The sequence below is a fragment of the Anolis carolinensis genome, chromosome 2 (assembly GCF_035594765.1).
Source record: "Anolis carolinensis isolate JA03-04 chromosome 2, rAnoCar3.1.pri, whole genome shotgun sequence".
NCBI classification, from domain to species: domain Eukaryota; kingdom Metazoa; phylum Chordata; class Lepidosauria; order Squamata; family Dactyloidae; genus Anolis; species Anolis carolinensis.
The window spans coordinates 173,894,630-173,912,007 of NC_085842.1; the positions used below are offsets into that span (position 1 = coordinate 173,894,630).

Here is a 17,378-nt window from a genome sequence, read left to right on the forward strand (position 1 = left end):
TGGAAAAGAGGGGCGGGACTTAACTTGACCAATCACTCTGCACTGTTGTTACAACGCCAGCTTAACTGCTATGGGAGCTGTGTGGAATTCTAGGGTTTGTCGTTCCGTGAGGCCAAAGCGCTTTCTGGAATTCTAAAAGCGGCTCCTTTAAATATGCAAATCCCAGTGTTCCGTAGTATAGGGTTCATGAATTGAAGCCTTGTACGGAAGCAGTATATCTCACAGAAGCCGCTCGCGGTGACGTTAAGTGCGGCTGATAGGCTAAGAGAGACGCCACTCAAGGCGACCCGTGAGCAGCGTTGCCTTTTCCGCCCCTTCTGGGTCGACATGCCAATCGCTGGCGGCGAAAGAGGCGGGCCCGGCGCGTGATAGGCTGCAGTGGGCGCGCGGCGCGAAGGCTTTCCTCGAGGATGGGCGGCGGGTGAAGGAGGGGAGGACGGCGATGGCGGGAGGGCCGTTGCTCTGGGCGTCCCTGGCGCTCCTATTGCTGGGCGGCTCAGGTAAAGGAGCATCATTCACCTTCAGGGGCCTCATCATAACACTTTAAACTACCATAGCTCAATTTTAAAGGATCCTGGGACTTGTAGTTTGGTGAGGCACCAGTACTCCTTTGGCAGGGAAGTCTAAAGGCCTTATCAAACTACTGCATCTCCTACGATTCTGTATAGCTTTGAGAAAAAAACTAGCCGCCGCTTCTGCCTGGCCTACCTCACAGGGCTGTTATGTAGATAATGACATGCAATATGAGAATGGGAAGAGACCTACGTGCAAGAAAAGCACAATCAAAGCACCCCCGAAAGATAGCAATAATGTGTTGTCGAAGGCTTTCATGGCCGGAATCACTAGGTTGCTATAAACTCCGGGCTGTATGATCATGCTCCAGAAGCATTCCCTCCTGACGTTTTGCCCACTTCTATGGCAGGCATCCCTAGAAGTTGTGAGGTCTGTTGGAAACTAGGCAAGTGAGATTTATGTATTTGTGGAATGTCCAGGGTGAGAGAGAGAACTCTTGTCTGTTTGAGGTAAGTGTGAATGTTGCAACTGGCCACCTTGATTAGCATCGAATGGCCTTGCAGCTTCAAAGCCTGGCTGCTTCCTGCCTGGGGGAATCCTTTGTTGGGAAGTGTTAGCTGGCCCTGATTGTTTCCTGTCTGGAATTCCTCAGGTTTCTGACTTGTTCTTTATTTACTGTCCTGATTTTAGATTTTGTTCATTTTCCTGGTTTCCTCCTTTCTGTTGAAATTGTCCGCATGCTTGTGGATTTCCATGGCATCTCTGTGCAGTCTGACATGGTTGTTAGAGTGGTCCAGCATTTCTGTGTTCTCAAATAATATGCTGTGTCCAGGTTGGTTCATTGAGTACCCTGCTATGGCTAACTTCTCTGGTTGCGTTAGTTTACAGTGCATTTCATTGGTGTCTGGGTGCTGCTGCGTTTGGTGGTCCCTATATAGACTTGTCCACATCTGTATGGTATACGGTAGGTGAGAGGATCCTTCTTGTCCTTTGCTGAATATAGCATTTGTTGGATTTTCTTGGTGGGTCTGTAGATAGTTTGGAGGCTGTGCTTCTTCATCAGCTTCCCTCTGCGGTCAGTGATTCTCTTGATGTATGGTAAGAACACTTTTCCTCTGGGTGTATCCTTGTCTTTACTCTCCTGGTTTGTTCTTGGTCTTCCGATGTCTGTGGTGGAGTATCCATTGGCCTGGAAAGCCCAGTTTAGATGGTTCAGTTCACCTTGGAGGAGGTGGGGTTTGCAGATTCCTTTTGCACAGTCTACCCAGGCTTTCATTGTCCAGCAGATTGGAAATGGGCAAATATTGTCCTGTTCTTCAAGAAGGGAAAAAAGTGGACTCTACAATTACCGTCCAGTCAGCCTGACATAAATACAAAGAAATATTTTGGAGCAGACTATTTAAGAGGCAGTCTGCATTCCCTTAGAAAAGAATGCTGTGATTACTCAAAGTCAACATGGATTTCTCAAAAACAAGTCATGTCAGACTAATGTTATCTCCTTTTTCGATAATAGTTACAAGCTTGGTAGATGCAGGGAATGCTGTGGATGTAGCATATCTTGATTTCAGTAAGGCCTTCGACAAAGTTTCCCATGACCTACTTGCAAGCAAATTAGTCAAATGTGAGCTAGGCAATGCTATTATTAGGTGGATCTGTAATTGGTTAAGTAACTGAACTCAAAGGGTGCTCACCAATGGTTCCACTTCATCCTGGAAAGAACTGATGAGTGGAGTGCTGCAGGATTCTGTCCTGGGCTCGGTTTTGTTCAACATCTTTATTAATGGCTTGGCTGAAGGTTTAGAGGGCATACTTAGCAAGTTTGCACATGACACCAAATTGGGAGGGAGAGCTAAGACTCCAGACAACAGGATCAGAATTCAATATGACTAATAGATTAGAGAACTGATTGGCCAAAACTTACAAAATGAATTTCAACAAGGACAAATGTAAGACACTCTACTTAGGCAGAAAAAATGAAATGCAAAGATAGAGATGCCTGGCTTGACAGCGGTCCATGTGAGAAAGATCTTTGGAGTCTTCGTGGACAACAGGTTGAACATGAGCCAACTGTGATGCAGCAGCTAAAAAAGCCAATGGGAATTTGGGCTGCATCAAAAGGAATATAGTGTTTAGATCGGGTGAATCATGGTGCCTCTATTCTGCTTTGGTTAGACCTCACCTGAAATACTGTGTCCAATTCTGGGCACCACAGTTAAAAAGGGATATTGATAAATTGGAAGGTGTCCAGAGGAGGGCGACTATAATGATCAAAGGTCTGGAGACCATGAGTCCCTGTGAGGAGTGTCTTAAAGAACTGGGCATGAGAGGAGACATTATAACAGTGTATAAGTATGTGAAAGGGTATGATAAGAAAGAGGGCGCAGGCTTGTTTTCTGCTGCCCTGAAAACTAGGACTGGGAGCAATGGGTTTAAATTACAGGAAAGGAGATTCCAGCTGAACATTAGAAAGAACTTGTTCAGCAGTGGAATTCTCTGCCCCTAGCCCTGCAGTTTTCTGAACGTTAAGGAAATAAATCATTATAAAGTTTTTAAAACAGTTGAGAATCCTAATCCAGTTCTTATCTTCAACTGAACAATACATAAAGTCTAGGCTGAGGTGTGCCTGTATGTGTATTCATTCTCAGATACAGTACTGAAGTGCAGATTGGAACAAAACCCTATTCTCATCTCATCCAAGTCTTTGTATATTCAGTTTACATATTCATACAGTGTACCATATACATGAGTTGTGTTGACGTTAGCATTTGGTTTGCCCTGTTTTATGGCATGTTGCAGAAACTGTTGCTGTGTACCTACCTGAGTTATTTTCTTATAAGGAGAGTATAAAATACTTGGTTAAGATCTTTCTGATATTTCTACTTATCTCCATGGAGGGGGTTAGCATTGCGACTGTCATTTCTACAGGCTCAATCTAACCTGCCATATAATCTAGTTTCTGAATCCAGTTTATCTGATTTGAACTGGTCATATGGCAGTGTAGACTCTTATAATCCAGTTCAAAGCAGATAATCTGGATTCAGAAAATGGGTTATATGATAGTGTCAATCCAGTCTATCCTTTGGCTTCACGTTTTTATAGGATTTTTGTGCTAGGAGGGTATAATATGTTTAAAGGCACATCTCCCTCCTCTCTTTCCCTCTCTGCATCCCTTATAGGGTATCTGAGATAATTTATTTTATTAGCTTCTGTCACACTAATACCTACATACATGTAACATGTTTAAGATAAATTAAACTAACAAAATTGGAAAAACCCCTGTCTGGTTGGAAAGTGTTATTTTCTGCTTAATTGTGCAGTACTTACTTTGAAAGTAATTGTTCTACTTCAGAAACTTGGCTGCCACAAACTATATCGAATTGGTTGAGACTATCAGATATTTATTGAAAAGCTATAGAAAAATGTGCTGCAGGATGTCCCAGAAAAACAAAGTTTTTTTCAGTTTAATAAACATTTCCCATGTTTTTATGATACAACCAATTAGAAAAATGACATTTATAACCCAGGAACAAAAACCGTGTTACATAGTGTTATTGATACCTGTTATCTTCATACGGTCTTTGTATTTAGCGATGCTGCCTTAGGCTCTTTGAAATTGCATAGTGGCCATGTTAGATTAATGTAAAACACTGAAACCTTAAGGGTTTTTTTATATCAAATGTACACATTTTTGGTGGAGTTTGTTTTCTGTTAATGGCTGCAGTTTGTTGAATACTATAACTCACAGGCTTGTATGTTGGGCTGCTGTTTCAGGGATCGTGAGATGGATTTCATGAGATTTAGACTGAGACTAACAGTGCACATATCAGCCTCTGCTCTAAAATTGAGTTCTTTGCAGTGTTATTATCACATTATAATATAGTTGTTATTGTTTTTTATTTGAACCTGAAGGTGGAGAGGTGATGCCACTTAAAGAAAACATCGTATATAGAAACAATTCCCCAAAGCAGTTTTGTTACACAAATGACTTGATACCAAAATGGCATGATATATGGACAAGGATTCAGGTAAGAGTTAGAGTCCTTTCTGTTTCTTGAAACGTATCCATATCTGAACTATATTTGCCCCAAAATATTAAAGAGAATTGATGCTAGATTCTGTAAATCCCTGTTAAATCGCTGCATACAGTTTTTTGAAGTAATAAAACCTGATGCATTGTCTTTTGTTTCCTGCTATTTCTACTTGGGACCTTAAAACCTGGCTAGCTCCTATTGGAGACTGCAGTTTTTAAAGCCAGTTATTACAAATCAAAAGGCTCATAACAAATGCTCTTTATTGTACTTGGAAATGGACCAGTAACCAATTATAGCAATTGTTGTAAGCAAGGAGCCACATATGTCCACTAACTAGCCCGATTAATCCCTGAGCACAACATTTTGTACCAGCTGAAGTTTTCAAATACTTTTCAAAGGCAGCCTCATGTGGAGTATGCCACAGAAGTCCATACAGGTATTAGATGTGCAAATTTCACAGTAGCAGCATCTCATACTGTTATTATTTTACCTCATGGCTTGAGAAATCAATCAGTGTTGGTCAAATACAAGGCTGGAGCCCCCAGATGGCGTAGTGGAATAAGTGACTTGAAGGTTGGGTTGCTGACCTGAAAGCTGCCAGGTTCGAATCCCACCTGGGGAGAGTGTGGATGAGCTCCCTCTATCAGCTCCAGCTCCATGCGGGGACATGAGAGAAGCCTCCCACAAGGATGGTAAAAACATAAAAACATCCGGGCGTCCCCTGGGCAACGTCCTTGCAGACGGCCAATTCTCTCACTCCAGAAGCAACTCCGGTTGCTCCTGACACGGAAAAAAAAATACAAGGCTGCCTTTTGTAACCCTGGTTATTTTGTAGCAAGATATAACTGCTGACCTTTATGAGTTATCCAGCTTATCTCTACAGTATTTGTTTTCACATTCCCTACATTGTACCACTTCTTTCACTGCTGCTTTGCTACTTTTAATTAAATTGAACAATAACCATATTTCTGATTTGAGGAATAAAACATACCTAGTTTTAACTTTTTGTGTGAGAGAACAGATTGATAAAAAACATAGCAAAAAGATGAAAATGATAAGACAATAAAAACAATGTCGCTATGGGAAAGGACCATGTGATGCCCTCAGTACTATTTGATTAGTGCCTCCAGCACTGGAATAACAGAGTCATACTGACTGGTTGTGGTTCATCATCAGTTGTGCCTAGCTTCTTGAGACACAGCAATTTCTCCCATAATGGTATCTGAGGCCCCTTCTACAAACCTGTATAAAATCCACATTTTTTTTACTTTGAACTGGATTATATGGCAGTGTAGACTAAGAAAATCCAGTTCAAATCACATAATATGGATTTTTTGCTTTGATAACCTAGATTATCCGACTATAAAATCCAGATTATCTTCTTTGAACTGGATTATATGGCAATGTAGACTCAGATAATCCAGTTCAAAACAGTTAATGTGGATTATATGGCAGTGTAGAAGGGGCCCTGAAACTTGAGATCCAGAAAGGTCTTCCACCTGTGAAGTAGTTTAATTTATCAGGGGCATTGATCTACCTCCTGCTCCGTTAATTGAACAGTTAAGTTCAACTTTAGAAGAGTGAGCTGCTCTGTTTTGTCGTTTTCTCCTGAGTATCTGGATAATTTCCTTATAAAGTAAGTGCACCATAACTCTATCCAGTATGTGTGGTGGTGGGTTCAAATATCCTTTAAATGCTGACATTCTGGTGCTTTTGCATTACGTGTTGTCCTTTTCTCCTTTACTTTGTACAGATTCGAGTAAAAAGCGACAAGATGATTCGGGTCATCCAAGTCGAAAATGAGGAGAAGCTGAAAGAACTGGAGGGGTTCAACATGTGGAATTACATTGGTTCTTTTTTCAAAGAGAAGCTCAATGATACTTACATTGCTGTAGGCCTCTACAGTAGTAAAACCTGCCTGAAAGTTGAGCCCGTCGAATTACCCTCAAATTACAATGTCATTGTTGCTCGTAGTATGTATTGTTTTATATTGATTGCTGGAGTGCTGAGAAAGTTGCCATCTAGTACTGCTAGTGCACTCAATTAGTCTTGTTCCTTCCTAATTTTGAGAATAGTAACTGTTGGCTCTGCTGTCTGAGGTCCCTTTCACACAGCTGAATAAAATCCCACATTATTTGCTTTGAACTGGAATATGTGGCAGTGTGGATTCAGATAACCCAGTTCAAAGCAGATATTGTGGGATTTTCTGCCTTGATATTCTGGGTTATTTGGCTGTGTGGAAGGGCCTTGTATAGCCTCAGGATTACAAGGATGGCAAGTGGGCTGATAATGTAATATGGGACTTTTAACTAAGTTGTTTATGCAGTACTATAAATGTGATCCCGTAGAATGCACTGTTGGTGGTAGCTTCTGGTGTCTGGTTAACCGAACAAATACAAAGTAATTGAATAACACTATGTAACATGATTTTTGTTCCTGGGTTATAAATGTCATTTTCTAATTGGTTCTATCATAAAAACATGGGAAAGGTTTTTTAAACTTCAAAAACTTTGTTTTTGCTGGACATCCTGCAGCACATTTTGCTATATTTCAATGAATATCTCATAAGGTCTCAATTCAGCATAATTCATGGCAGCCACAAAAATGAAGTTTCTGGAGGGTAACAACTACTTTCGAAGTAAGTACCACACAGTTAAACGGGAAATAACACTTTCAAACCAGGAACATTTTTTTTTCAAATCTTGTTACATAGTGTACTTAAATGGGGGCAGCTGGTAAACTGGCTGGGATTTCTGGGAGTTGTAGGCCAAAACACCTGGGGACCCACAAGTTGAGAACTACTACGATAGTCTGCTTGCTCTTTAATAGCTATCTCTTCTTTACCTGGGTCCACATGACTGCCCTAGTGGGTAGGGTAGATTGGGTTCGCAAATCGACTTTATTTTTGTGTATCCCATTCTGTTGTGTTTATGTTTGTGTAGAAAGAAAAATCACTGCAAGCTCCGTGGCATTAGTCCTGCATAGACATTTGCCTTGGCAGCCACGAGGGCCTGTTGTTGTATACAAAAGATCTAGGACAGGAATACTAGATCACTGCCTCTTAAACTGTAGATCCCAAATGGGTGGTATCCTTAGCTCGGTATTTGTGTTAGAAATAACTGACAATAGTAAAAGTTACAGACAAGATAGATTCTGTAAGTCTGTTCTGAAGTTGTATTTGTATGTAAGTAGGTATAGGTACATTTTAATTGTAACTCCAGCCAATCGTGTATATTCATATTAATTTTTGTTAGCATAGGGAAAGTTTAAGACTCCTATGACATTCATTTTGCTGTCTGTACCCGTGTTTAGAAGATTTTACTTCACTTTCTTTTCCTGTGATAATTGGATTTTGAAAAAAATACGGCTTGTTGTGGAAACTAGGATTGATGATAAAGCTTCAGTGGTGACACCTCTTCCATATGATAACTCTTTCAGGAGTAAATTTCCCTTCTTGGGGGTAGATTTTCTCTCACTTCCTGTTGTCTCATATCCATTCTTAACTATGAATTGTAGGTGAATTGTATGTATGTAACTTGGGGATTGCCTGTACAGTGTTTACAGTGGGCTCTGCAAAATAAACTTCCAATGTTCTTCATAAATAGGAAAATCAGCCTGTTTATTAGTCTTGTAAATGCTGATTTATCATAAGTAAAAGTTTAATTTTATACCTATTTTGTATTTCTATATAACTGGAGTCATATAAAAATGACTTGAGCTAATGGGAGAAAGGTGTAAGAAGCCTGCTCTAGATATTGTACTGTAACTTCTCATCAGCCCTGGCAGCATAGCCAATGTTTAGGAATGCTGAGAATTGCAGTCCAACCACATTTGGAGATCTGCAGTTTTCCCACTTCTAATGTATTAGCTCTTTGGTCGGGTCAGTACACCTGATTTTAAAAAGGGTTCTTTTGTTTACTTTCTAGCATTTGATCCCAAGCTCTTCATGGTTACATTTGTGGGCCTTCTGCTGTACTTTTGTAGTGACTTGATGAGCAGGTGAGTGTTGCAATGGTCACTGTAGATAGGTTTTTGCTTGCATAACCATATACTTGGTTATTGACAGATTATTTGCTGTCTTCCAGAAGTTGAGTATTTCACTTATTTATTTTAATAATTTCTCCTCCTTGGGGCACTGTGTTTGCGTAGATCTTCTTTTTGCACAACAGCTGAGATAAGTGTTGTCTTTGCAGGAGCTCATGGTTCTATTATTCAGCTGGCACAAGCATCGGGGTGCTAGGTTCACTGCTCATTGTCATCTATGTAGTGTCCAGATTGGTGCCTAAGGTGAGTAAAAAGCATGTTATTGTCGGCCAGACTATTTAGCAACAGGTGGCACAATTTAAATGATTGATCACTATTTCCAAAGGTCTCATTGAGGCTTTTGCTTCATTCAATTAATTTGCACTGTAGAATTAATGCAGTTTGACATCAGTGTAACCCAGTGCTATGAAATCACAGGAGTTGTAGTTTTGTAAGGTCTTCGACCTTCTCAGACAAAGAGTGCTGGTGTTTCACTACACTGCAAATCCCAGGATTCCATAGCATTGCATAATGGCAGTTAAATGGTGTCAAACTGCATTAATTCTAAAGTGTGGATCCATCCATGATCTGGGGAACATGTAGAAAAAGCCGCTTACTCAGTCAGGGCTACAATCTCCAACACAATTTTGCTATTCCTGTTGCTGCTTTCCTAATTTTTCCTAATCTTCACATGCATTTCTGAAAGGATCCTTAAGGGTTCTGGCAAGAGATGGCAACAAATATATGTATGTGTTCTTCTGTCTTCTTTTCCCTATGGCAGTGATTCTCAACCTGTGGGTTCCCAGGTGTTTTGGCCTACAACTTCCAGAAATCCTAGCCAGTTTACCAACTGTTAGGATTTCTGGGAGTCAAAGACCAAAACATCTGGGGACCCACAGGTTGAGAATCACTGCCTTATGGGAAACCTATTTCCTTAGTGGTGGACAGAAGGAAGATTGTGCAATATGAATCTCTCGGCATTCCTTCTGTTTGCTCCAAAGAAACCGAGTCAGAAAAAAGGGGAAATAAACAGCAAAGCACATTGGAAAGATAGAAGTTATAGCGAACTCTGATAGTAGTCATTGAGCCTAAATAGGGGGACATTGAGGATTCTCATAGAGGAAGGATGAAACATGAGCACCCAGAAGTTAGAGAAATAGTCTCATATTCCCCACAAAAGATAGTTCTTCTTGAACCTTTATTCTACAGGGGTCTTATCTATTATAAAACTGCTTGGCACAGTATCAGTATGTCCTTTTGCTAAAACTTGGAACATATTGATGTTAGAAAGCCTGAACTTATTTCAGTGCAGTTTATAATATAGTGAAGTATTTTCCTGATGGGGGTGGGAATAATTAGTTCTGTGTGTTTCTTTCCTACCAGTCTGACTGTGCAAGTTCATATGCAGAGCTTGAAAGAGTTAGTATTTTGGACTATAGCTTCCAGATACTCAAACAGCAGTCCTGGGGTTTTCTGGCATTCCATTTGATAACAGAACCTTTTCCTAGTTCTGTTCAAGTGTTAGTGATTTTATGCTTCAAGAAATCCCAGAAAAGGCTAATTTTGTAAGAAAAGGTGCATTACCAAGAGGGGAATGCAGATTGCTTGCTGTGTTCCCTAAGATGCCTTCCCAACAAATAAATCAGGAAATGATTATGCTAAATTTTGAGCATGATGATGATGATATTTATACCCCACATTATCTCTCCCAAAGGAGACTCAAAGTGGCTTAACATAAGAGACTGAAATTAGATTAAAATGTCAGCTCTGTTGGAAAAGGCTCTATATATTTTCCTGTAAATTTTACATGTTTAAACATCTCTGTGGAGTTTTGAAAAGTATTCAGCTGTTCCTTGTGACAGCATTCCAGCACAATGCAGTAATATAATATAGTGGGGTTAGAGTGGTGGCCTGGGGCATTTTTGTTATTTTTCTGATTATTTTAATCCTTTCTCATAAGTGCTTGTGGTTTGCCCACTGCTCATTTATTTTCAGTAGCCTGAAATGTTATGCTCTATACCAGATCCAGGGGGGAAAAACACTGAAGCTGACAAAGGAGTTTGGAAAAGAGCTAATGAGGCTTGCAACCCCTATGTTGCCCACCCATAGTCTAAGCACAGATTGTCCCTTTCATCCACAGTTGTGAGAATAGCACCTTGACTATCCAACTGAATGTTTCATCTCAACATCTAACAGGAGGTTTCTTCAGAAAATTTGCCCAGACGCTTTGGCAACTGCTAGACAAAAACCAATGAATAACGAATACACATGGCACATGCATCGGGAAGTAGCCCAGCAACTGTTTGTGCCTTCTTTAGTACTAATTGATTTGTCTGTTGTGTCATAAATACTGACATTTTTTTTTGTGGGATTTTTGTGTTCTAGAAAAGTCCCATCTACCTCATGTTTGTGGGAGGCTGGTCTTTTTCCGTTTACCTCATCCAGTTGGTTTTCAGAAACCTGCAAGAGATCTGCAGATCATACTGGGAATATCTGCTGGGTGAGTGCATGACTTAGCTTTCTATTATCTCTTTTTCAAAGCCTAAGCTTCAAACTGTTTTGCATATTTCTAAGCAAATCTAATTAGGAAACCAAGGATATCTTCCTTCAACTTCCACACTTTATTAAATGTGTAGCTTCTGATACTTGTTTGCAGCTTCCTATTAGCTTCTCATCAAGGCTCAGCAAGCTACCCGACGAGCCCCCGATGGCGTAGTAGATTAAAGCCTTGTGACTTGAAGGTTGGATTGCTGACCTGAAGGCTGCCAGGTTCAAATGCCACCCGGGGAGAGCGTGGATGAGCTCCCTCTATCAGCTCCAGCTCCATGCGGGAACATGAGAGAAGCCTCCCACAAGGATGGTAAAAACATTCGGGCGTCTCCTGGGCAACGTCCTTGCAGACAGCTAATTCTCTCACACCAGAAGCGACTCAGGTTGCTCCTGACATGGAAAAAAAAAGCAAGCTACCTTGATCACCATTTTGGAAAGGAGCACGCAATGTTTAGGAAATTATTTGTAAGCAAGATTGGAGTCTCTTGAAATGAGGTATATAGACTATTTGGTAACTGGGTTGTTACACCTTAGTACAGGCAGTTCCTGAGTTACAAACATCCAGCTTACAAACAACTCATAGTTAATGGGGTTGAGATAATAGGAAGTGAGAGAAAATCTACCCCTTGGAAGGGAAATTAACTTCTGAAAGAGTTATCATGGGGAAAAGGTCTCACCAATCCTTTTTTCCACAATGAGCTGAATTTTTCAAAACCCAGTGATCACAGGAACAGAAAGTGAGGTGAAATCTTCTGAACAGGGGCAGCAAAATAAACACCACAGTGGTGTTAACCCTTCCCTATGCTATCCAAAGCGCTCTCTCTCTCTCTCTCTCCCCCCCCCCCCCCCCCCGGCGCGCGTACTGGGAATGGGGATTATAAGTGAAATCATGGCACCAATGGTTCTAATAGATATATATGTGTTTAGAGTGATTTGTTAAAGGCTGCCTGTTCAGTTGTCATTGCTCGCTGAATCAGTCTTGATTGTAATTGTTTGTCATCTATTTTTCATCAGAAACATATGGTTCCAGACCTTCCGAGTGTAATGGGCTTTTGCCTTTTGTTACATTCTGTTTTGTGCACTCAATAGTGTGTTCTCATCTTTTGTCGTTTTTAGTATCATTGATATTCAAGATCAGCAGTTTACTCTGGGCATATTTATGCTGATTTCTCACTTTTTGGGATGAAACTTAGTTCCCTCAATTATTTTCGATATTTAAGGGGAAATATTTCTTGAAGTTCTACTTTGTATGTATCACATGCTTTTCCTTCCTTCCTTAAAGGTTACCTGGTGATTGTGGGGTGCATCAGCTTTGCTGTGTGTTACAAATATGGCCCTTTGGAGAATGAACGCAGCATCAATCTCCTCACTTGGGGCCTGCAACTTCTCGGCTTGCTGCTCCTCTACTTAAGCATTCAGATACCTCAGATCTCCATTGGTTTAATCATCATTGCAGTCTGCACTAAAAACTTGGAATACCCTGTCATCTGGGCTTATGCCATCTACAGGTGATGGATGGAAATCGTAAGCATTACTCATGTAGAAGACACAATCCAATAAGAGTTCATAAGAAATAGTTGTTTATTGAAGAAAGTTGTTGAAGCACTAGATGGTTAGGTCTTTAGTTATATATTTCCTCCATGAGGCTTATTGTCTAACCAGATTGTGGTTAAGTTGTTTGTGTATTTGTTTGAGCATAGAATAGAGGCAAAGTTGAAATGATTGAAATTCTGATAGAGGGCCCTTTGGCATAAGATTTGAGAGAATTTCATTGTATTTAAGACCCTACCTAGCATTCAGGTTGGAGTGTGGAATGTTAACTCCTACCATTCTAGATCACATAGCCATCCAGCAAACCTAGCATTTTTGACAAGTTCTCGAGGCATAAACGAGGAATGAGAATCCCATTGTCCTTCAGTGGTGGGGGCTGCTTAAAGTTACACCCAACATGGAAAGAGCCACGATTCTCATCCTGATGGCAAAACAACTGTCAGCTTCTAGTCCTTTTTAATATGATAATTCTATTTTATGAAGAACAGCAAGGTGTAATCATATGCTCATACAGCATATACTATATCAAAGGGGGCTGAGCAAATGTGAGTAGAGTTCAATCCAGACCTCCAAATCTAGGAAAAATTGCAGGACAGATTCTCCCCCCTGCCCCAGGCCTAGTATTGCTGCATAAACATGGTCTAGAGCCATTGGGAGAAAGTCTGTATCCAATGCCTGTCTCTTGAGAACCTCGTCATCTGGGCCTATGCCATCTACAGGTGATGGATGGGAATAAGGAGCATTACTTAAGAGTTGTTGGAACAAACCCACCTCCAGTAGATTCAGGCTTGAAGCTGCCACTAATGCCCTTACTATCCTAGCAGGAAGATGTTCCCAGCCACAGCAAAGCCCAGCCCACCACGCCTGCTCACTGAGGAGGAGTACCGAATACAGGGGGAAATAGAGACACGCAAAGCCCTGGAGGAGTTGCGGGAGTACTGCAGCAGCCCCGAGTTCTCTGCATGGAAAGCAGTCTCCCGCATTCAGTCTCCAAAGAGGTAATTGCTCTGGGATATTTTCAGAGTCCTTGAAAAGGATACTCATCTTACAGACCCCAGGGGTGGAATCTGGGGTTGTAATGGAAATAGAAATGAGATTCAGAACTGATCTTTCTCTGTCCCCTCTGTGTGCCAGATGCATCCACAGTGGAGCAGTTTTGCAGCCCTCTAGCCAATTTGAAGCCTCTTACATATATTTAATAGACAAATATTTGAGCAGAGCTAGGGAAGGTGCTTCTAAAAAACATAATAACATACTGCTTCAATAACTTGCATGACACTATTGTGGGCTTTTTAAGAAGGATCAATACTGTGCCATGTGGAGTCCATGTTGAGTTACTCCATAACTGACCAGTAGTAGGATGAGAAACACCGAAAACCAGCATACAATTGGTCAAGTTATGGATGGCTTCAGAACGTTTTCATATTTATTCATTTAAAAAAAAACTTTCCAAGCTCTATGTTTCTATGTATAACAAAAACCTTAAGTAATGGAAAGGGCTTCCTTTATTCCTGACATGCCCTCACTCCTTACTTTCTATCTTTCCTCTAGATTTGCTGACTTTGTAGAGGGTGCTTCACATGTCATCCCCAATGAGATCTCGGTCCATGAGCAGGAATATGGGCTGGGAGGATCCTTTCTAGAGAACCAATTGTTTGAAGAGGAAGGTGAGGAAAGAGATTACAGCTTTGACGATGAGGACTTCTTGGATGCCTCATGGCCCCAGAACTACCAGAATTTTCCAGATAGGGATGGCTAATATTCATACCAGCAGAGTGATTGGTATCCTTGTTGGCCTGCAGCTTTGCTGTCCTTTGGAATACGTCTTTGTAAAGCCTGTTCTGTATGGCAGGCCCATCTGAAGCAAGGGACGATCTGGAAACCATGGCAGTGGGTAGTGTGTGCCATTAAAGTCTGGTCATCTGTCTCTGACAGTGAATCAAATGTGAATTGAATTGCAATCTGGATATGTCAGAGTGCTGAGCAATTGCAAATCAGCCAGATGGTTTAGCTGCAAGCTGTGCATAAGGGTCAGAGAAATGCATTTAAGGTGGGTTGTTAGAATCTGCTGAAAGCCTGCTACTGATGAACTTTTTTGTCTTGGTAAAAACAAGGGCTTTAAAAATGCCAGTGTCTAATGTCAGTTCAGCTTGACAGAAGTATTGTAAGTTGCATTTCTCCTTTGTCCCTTGAAAGTGCACAGTACTGTCCTCTTAAGGCCACGTGTGTGACATTTTTGCCCAGTCTATTCCCCTGTACTTGTTCATTGGGCAAAACTTGTTTAAACTATCAGGCTTGATCTCTCCACAGATCTGCATTGATCAGGAAATGACCCACACTGCAGATCAGTCAAGATTTATTATTATTTTTGCTTGCAAGGAAGATCTAAGTGCAATGGTATTTTGTACTTTTTCCTGTTTTGGATTTTTTAGAGTTGCCTTTCAGTGGAAAATGGAAGTTGATGTTTGTTTCAGGAAGTGTGTTGAGATCTTTGGAAACAGACAAGTATCTAGGTCTCTTTCTCCCATTGAACAAATTATTTGTTTTCTCATGAAAAGGGAATTCAATCAACTTGTAGGCCTCCTAAATAAATCCCTCAGGGTTTCTGAAGTGTACCTTTATTTGCACCCTGCTTGCTTATTCAAAATGTTGTGTTACATGCTAAACCTGCCAGTACACAGGTATACTTCATATACACTTTTTATCACTGCCCTTGTACTTCTGCACTTCCCCTTATGGGACAGTAGTACATCAATGAAGATGTGGCAGAAGTAAATGTGCAACAAATGTTTACATCATAACTCTCCAGAACCACTGTTTGATGTCGGGCAAGACTGATTGACTAATACTAGTCTTTTAGTGGGATTTAACATGTGACCTGTTGCTTTCAAGGACCTGCCTGTGTTCTTGTGTGGTTTGCAGCTCTGATATTTTAATGCTGGTCTGCTGCCCAACTACTAAACCTCTGCTCAAATGAGTTATATAGGGATCTATTATGTTGCTAGCAGTGTTTTATAGTAGAGTTGAGCAAAGAGGTCCTAAAAAACAGTTTTGACTAAGTCTATTGCATTCTCCCACTGCCACTTTTACATCAAAGGTTATTGCTGAAATCAGGATTCCTGACAATACAGAGTTTAAAAAGAGTATGTCTTCACTGCCACATTTTCAGATGCGGTCTCAATAGAGACATACAGTGAAGGCGTCCCATTTTCAAAGTTGCTCATCTTTTCCTACACTGGGCTGAATCAGATCGTAACAGAATGGGGAATTGTGTGGGCTTCTGAAGTCCATTAAGAAACATTTTACAGCCAAGTTGTGCCTTAATTTCTTGCTTAACACTTGATAAAGGCAAGCAAATATAAAAAGAGGGAAAACGTGTAGCTACCAACAATCTTGTCTGTTCTAGCTATTCATTTTCACTTTTCTAGCTTGTCATTTGAGTGTCCTTGCAAAGTGATTACACATGTAATTGGTGAAACCTTCGACTTGGAGGCCAGAATCCAATTTAGTCCTTAAGCTGGATAGTACCTCTTTCTTTGGTCTCAGTGGTCTCCCCTCCTCTAGCAGTTCCAAATATCCCTAGAAACCTGCTGATTATGATTTCCCATTCTCCCAGTCCTTCCATGGAAGTAGAGTGCATGTGCTCACTGCAGAATGATCCAGCTTAAAGTACACTGTTGGAGGGCATAAACCATGTATATTGCCCTACTGAAGATAGATGTGGATGTATTTTTTATGAATGGAATGAAAAGTTACCACAAACACAGGGCTGCTGCTGAAAATGGCCATCCTCTGTGAATGTGCACAGCCTATCCAGGGCCCTCAAATCTTTCCCACTACACCCAAAGAGCAGGGAAAGGAAGCACACAGCATATTGTTGAGATATGAATAAGTTGTCCTAGAGGTGTTGCTACAAAACTGACAGAAGGGCAATAGGACTGCTGATTTTGTAATACCACCTTGCAAGTAGTTTTGTTCATTTTCTTTTCTTTTGTATTATTTTAGGGTTCAGCAGTAAAGCAAATCACTTTTATTGTGCGTTTTTTATTAAAGAACCACAGATGTTTTATCTAACAGCAAAGTCCCTGACTTAGTATGTTTTTTAACTAAGTATGTTCAGTCACAAAATTAGCAGATTTGACCCACACTTCATGTAATCTGCATATGTAAAATGTCACTGGTCTCTTCCACATTTGAAACAAATGTGAAGCACTGAATTCCAGGACTCTGTTTAGCTGCAGCTCATTCTGTGAAAAGGCCAGTTACTTGATCTATGCAATGTATCTTAAGGAATAGAAGCCATGGATGCTTTTATGGTGGTGGTGGTTGGGAATATCTCCTAACAGTGATGAAACTACTTGCAGCTGTAATGTTTATGTGTTACTTGTTTCTTTCAATTTAATTTGTTATAGAAGATAAAGCTAGTATTTTTTTAAATTGTACAAATGACAATAAATATATTGAGATATCACTCCAATGCTTTTTACTCTAGGTGTGAAAGTCTGAATTTTTTTAATAACGCCCCTTTTCGGTAGGAAATGGACTTCTGTGTGATGCTGTAGTGGTGAAGAAAACCCAAATTCCTTTTTTATACAAGTTTTCATACAAAGTTCTCAAGCAATTGCCTCAGCTTTGTCACACAATATTTACCTTTCCACTGTTTGCTTGTGAGGTTTTCCTCTCGTATTACATTAATTTCCTGACAGGCTT

General features: G+C 40.6%; 1 protein-coding gene across 2 annotated transcripts; it reads left to right on the forward strand.

Annotated features, from left to right (window-relative positions):
• The first annotated feature begins 277 nt into the window (after nucleotides 1-277).
• On the forward strand, nucleotides 278-17,154 carry nemp1 (nuclear envelope integral membrane protein 1). Of its 2 annotated transcripts, none has more exons than XM_008115095.3 (9): nucleotides 278-500; nucleotides 4,423-4,538; nucleotides 6,298-6,517; nucleotides 8,471-8,543; nucleotides 8,738-8,831; nucleotides 10,953-11,067; nucleotides 12,400-12,625; nucleotides 13,490-13,666; nucleotides 14,220-17,154. In XM_008115095.3, the coding sequence occupies exons 1-9, from the start codon at nucleotides 443-445 to the stop codon at nucleotides 14,425-14,427; spliced, it is 1,287 nt and encodes a 428-aa protein (XP_008113302.2). In that variant the 5' UTR covers nucleotides 278-442; the 3' UTR covers nucleotides 14,428-17,154. The 2 variants fall into 2 exon arrangements, with proteins under 2 accessions (XP_008113302.2, XP_003223686.2); XM_003223638.4 differs by having other exon boundaries at nucleotides 286-500; nucleotides 13,493-13,666.
• Nucleotides 17,155-17,378: the final 224 nt, after the last annotated feature.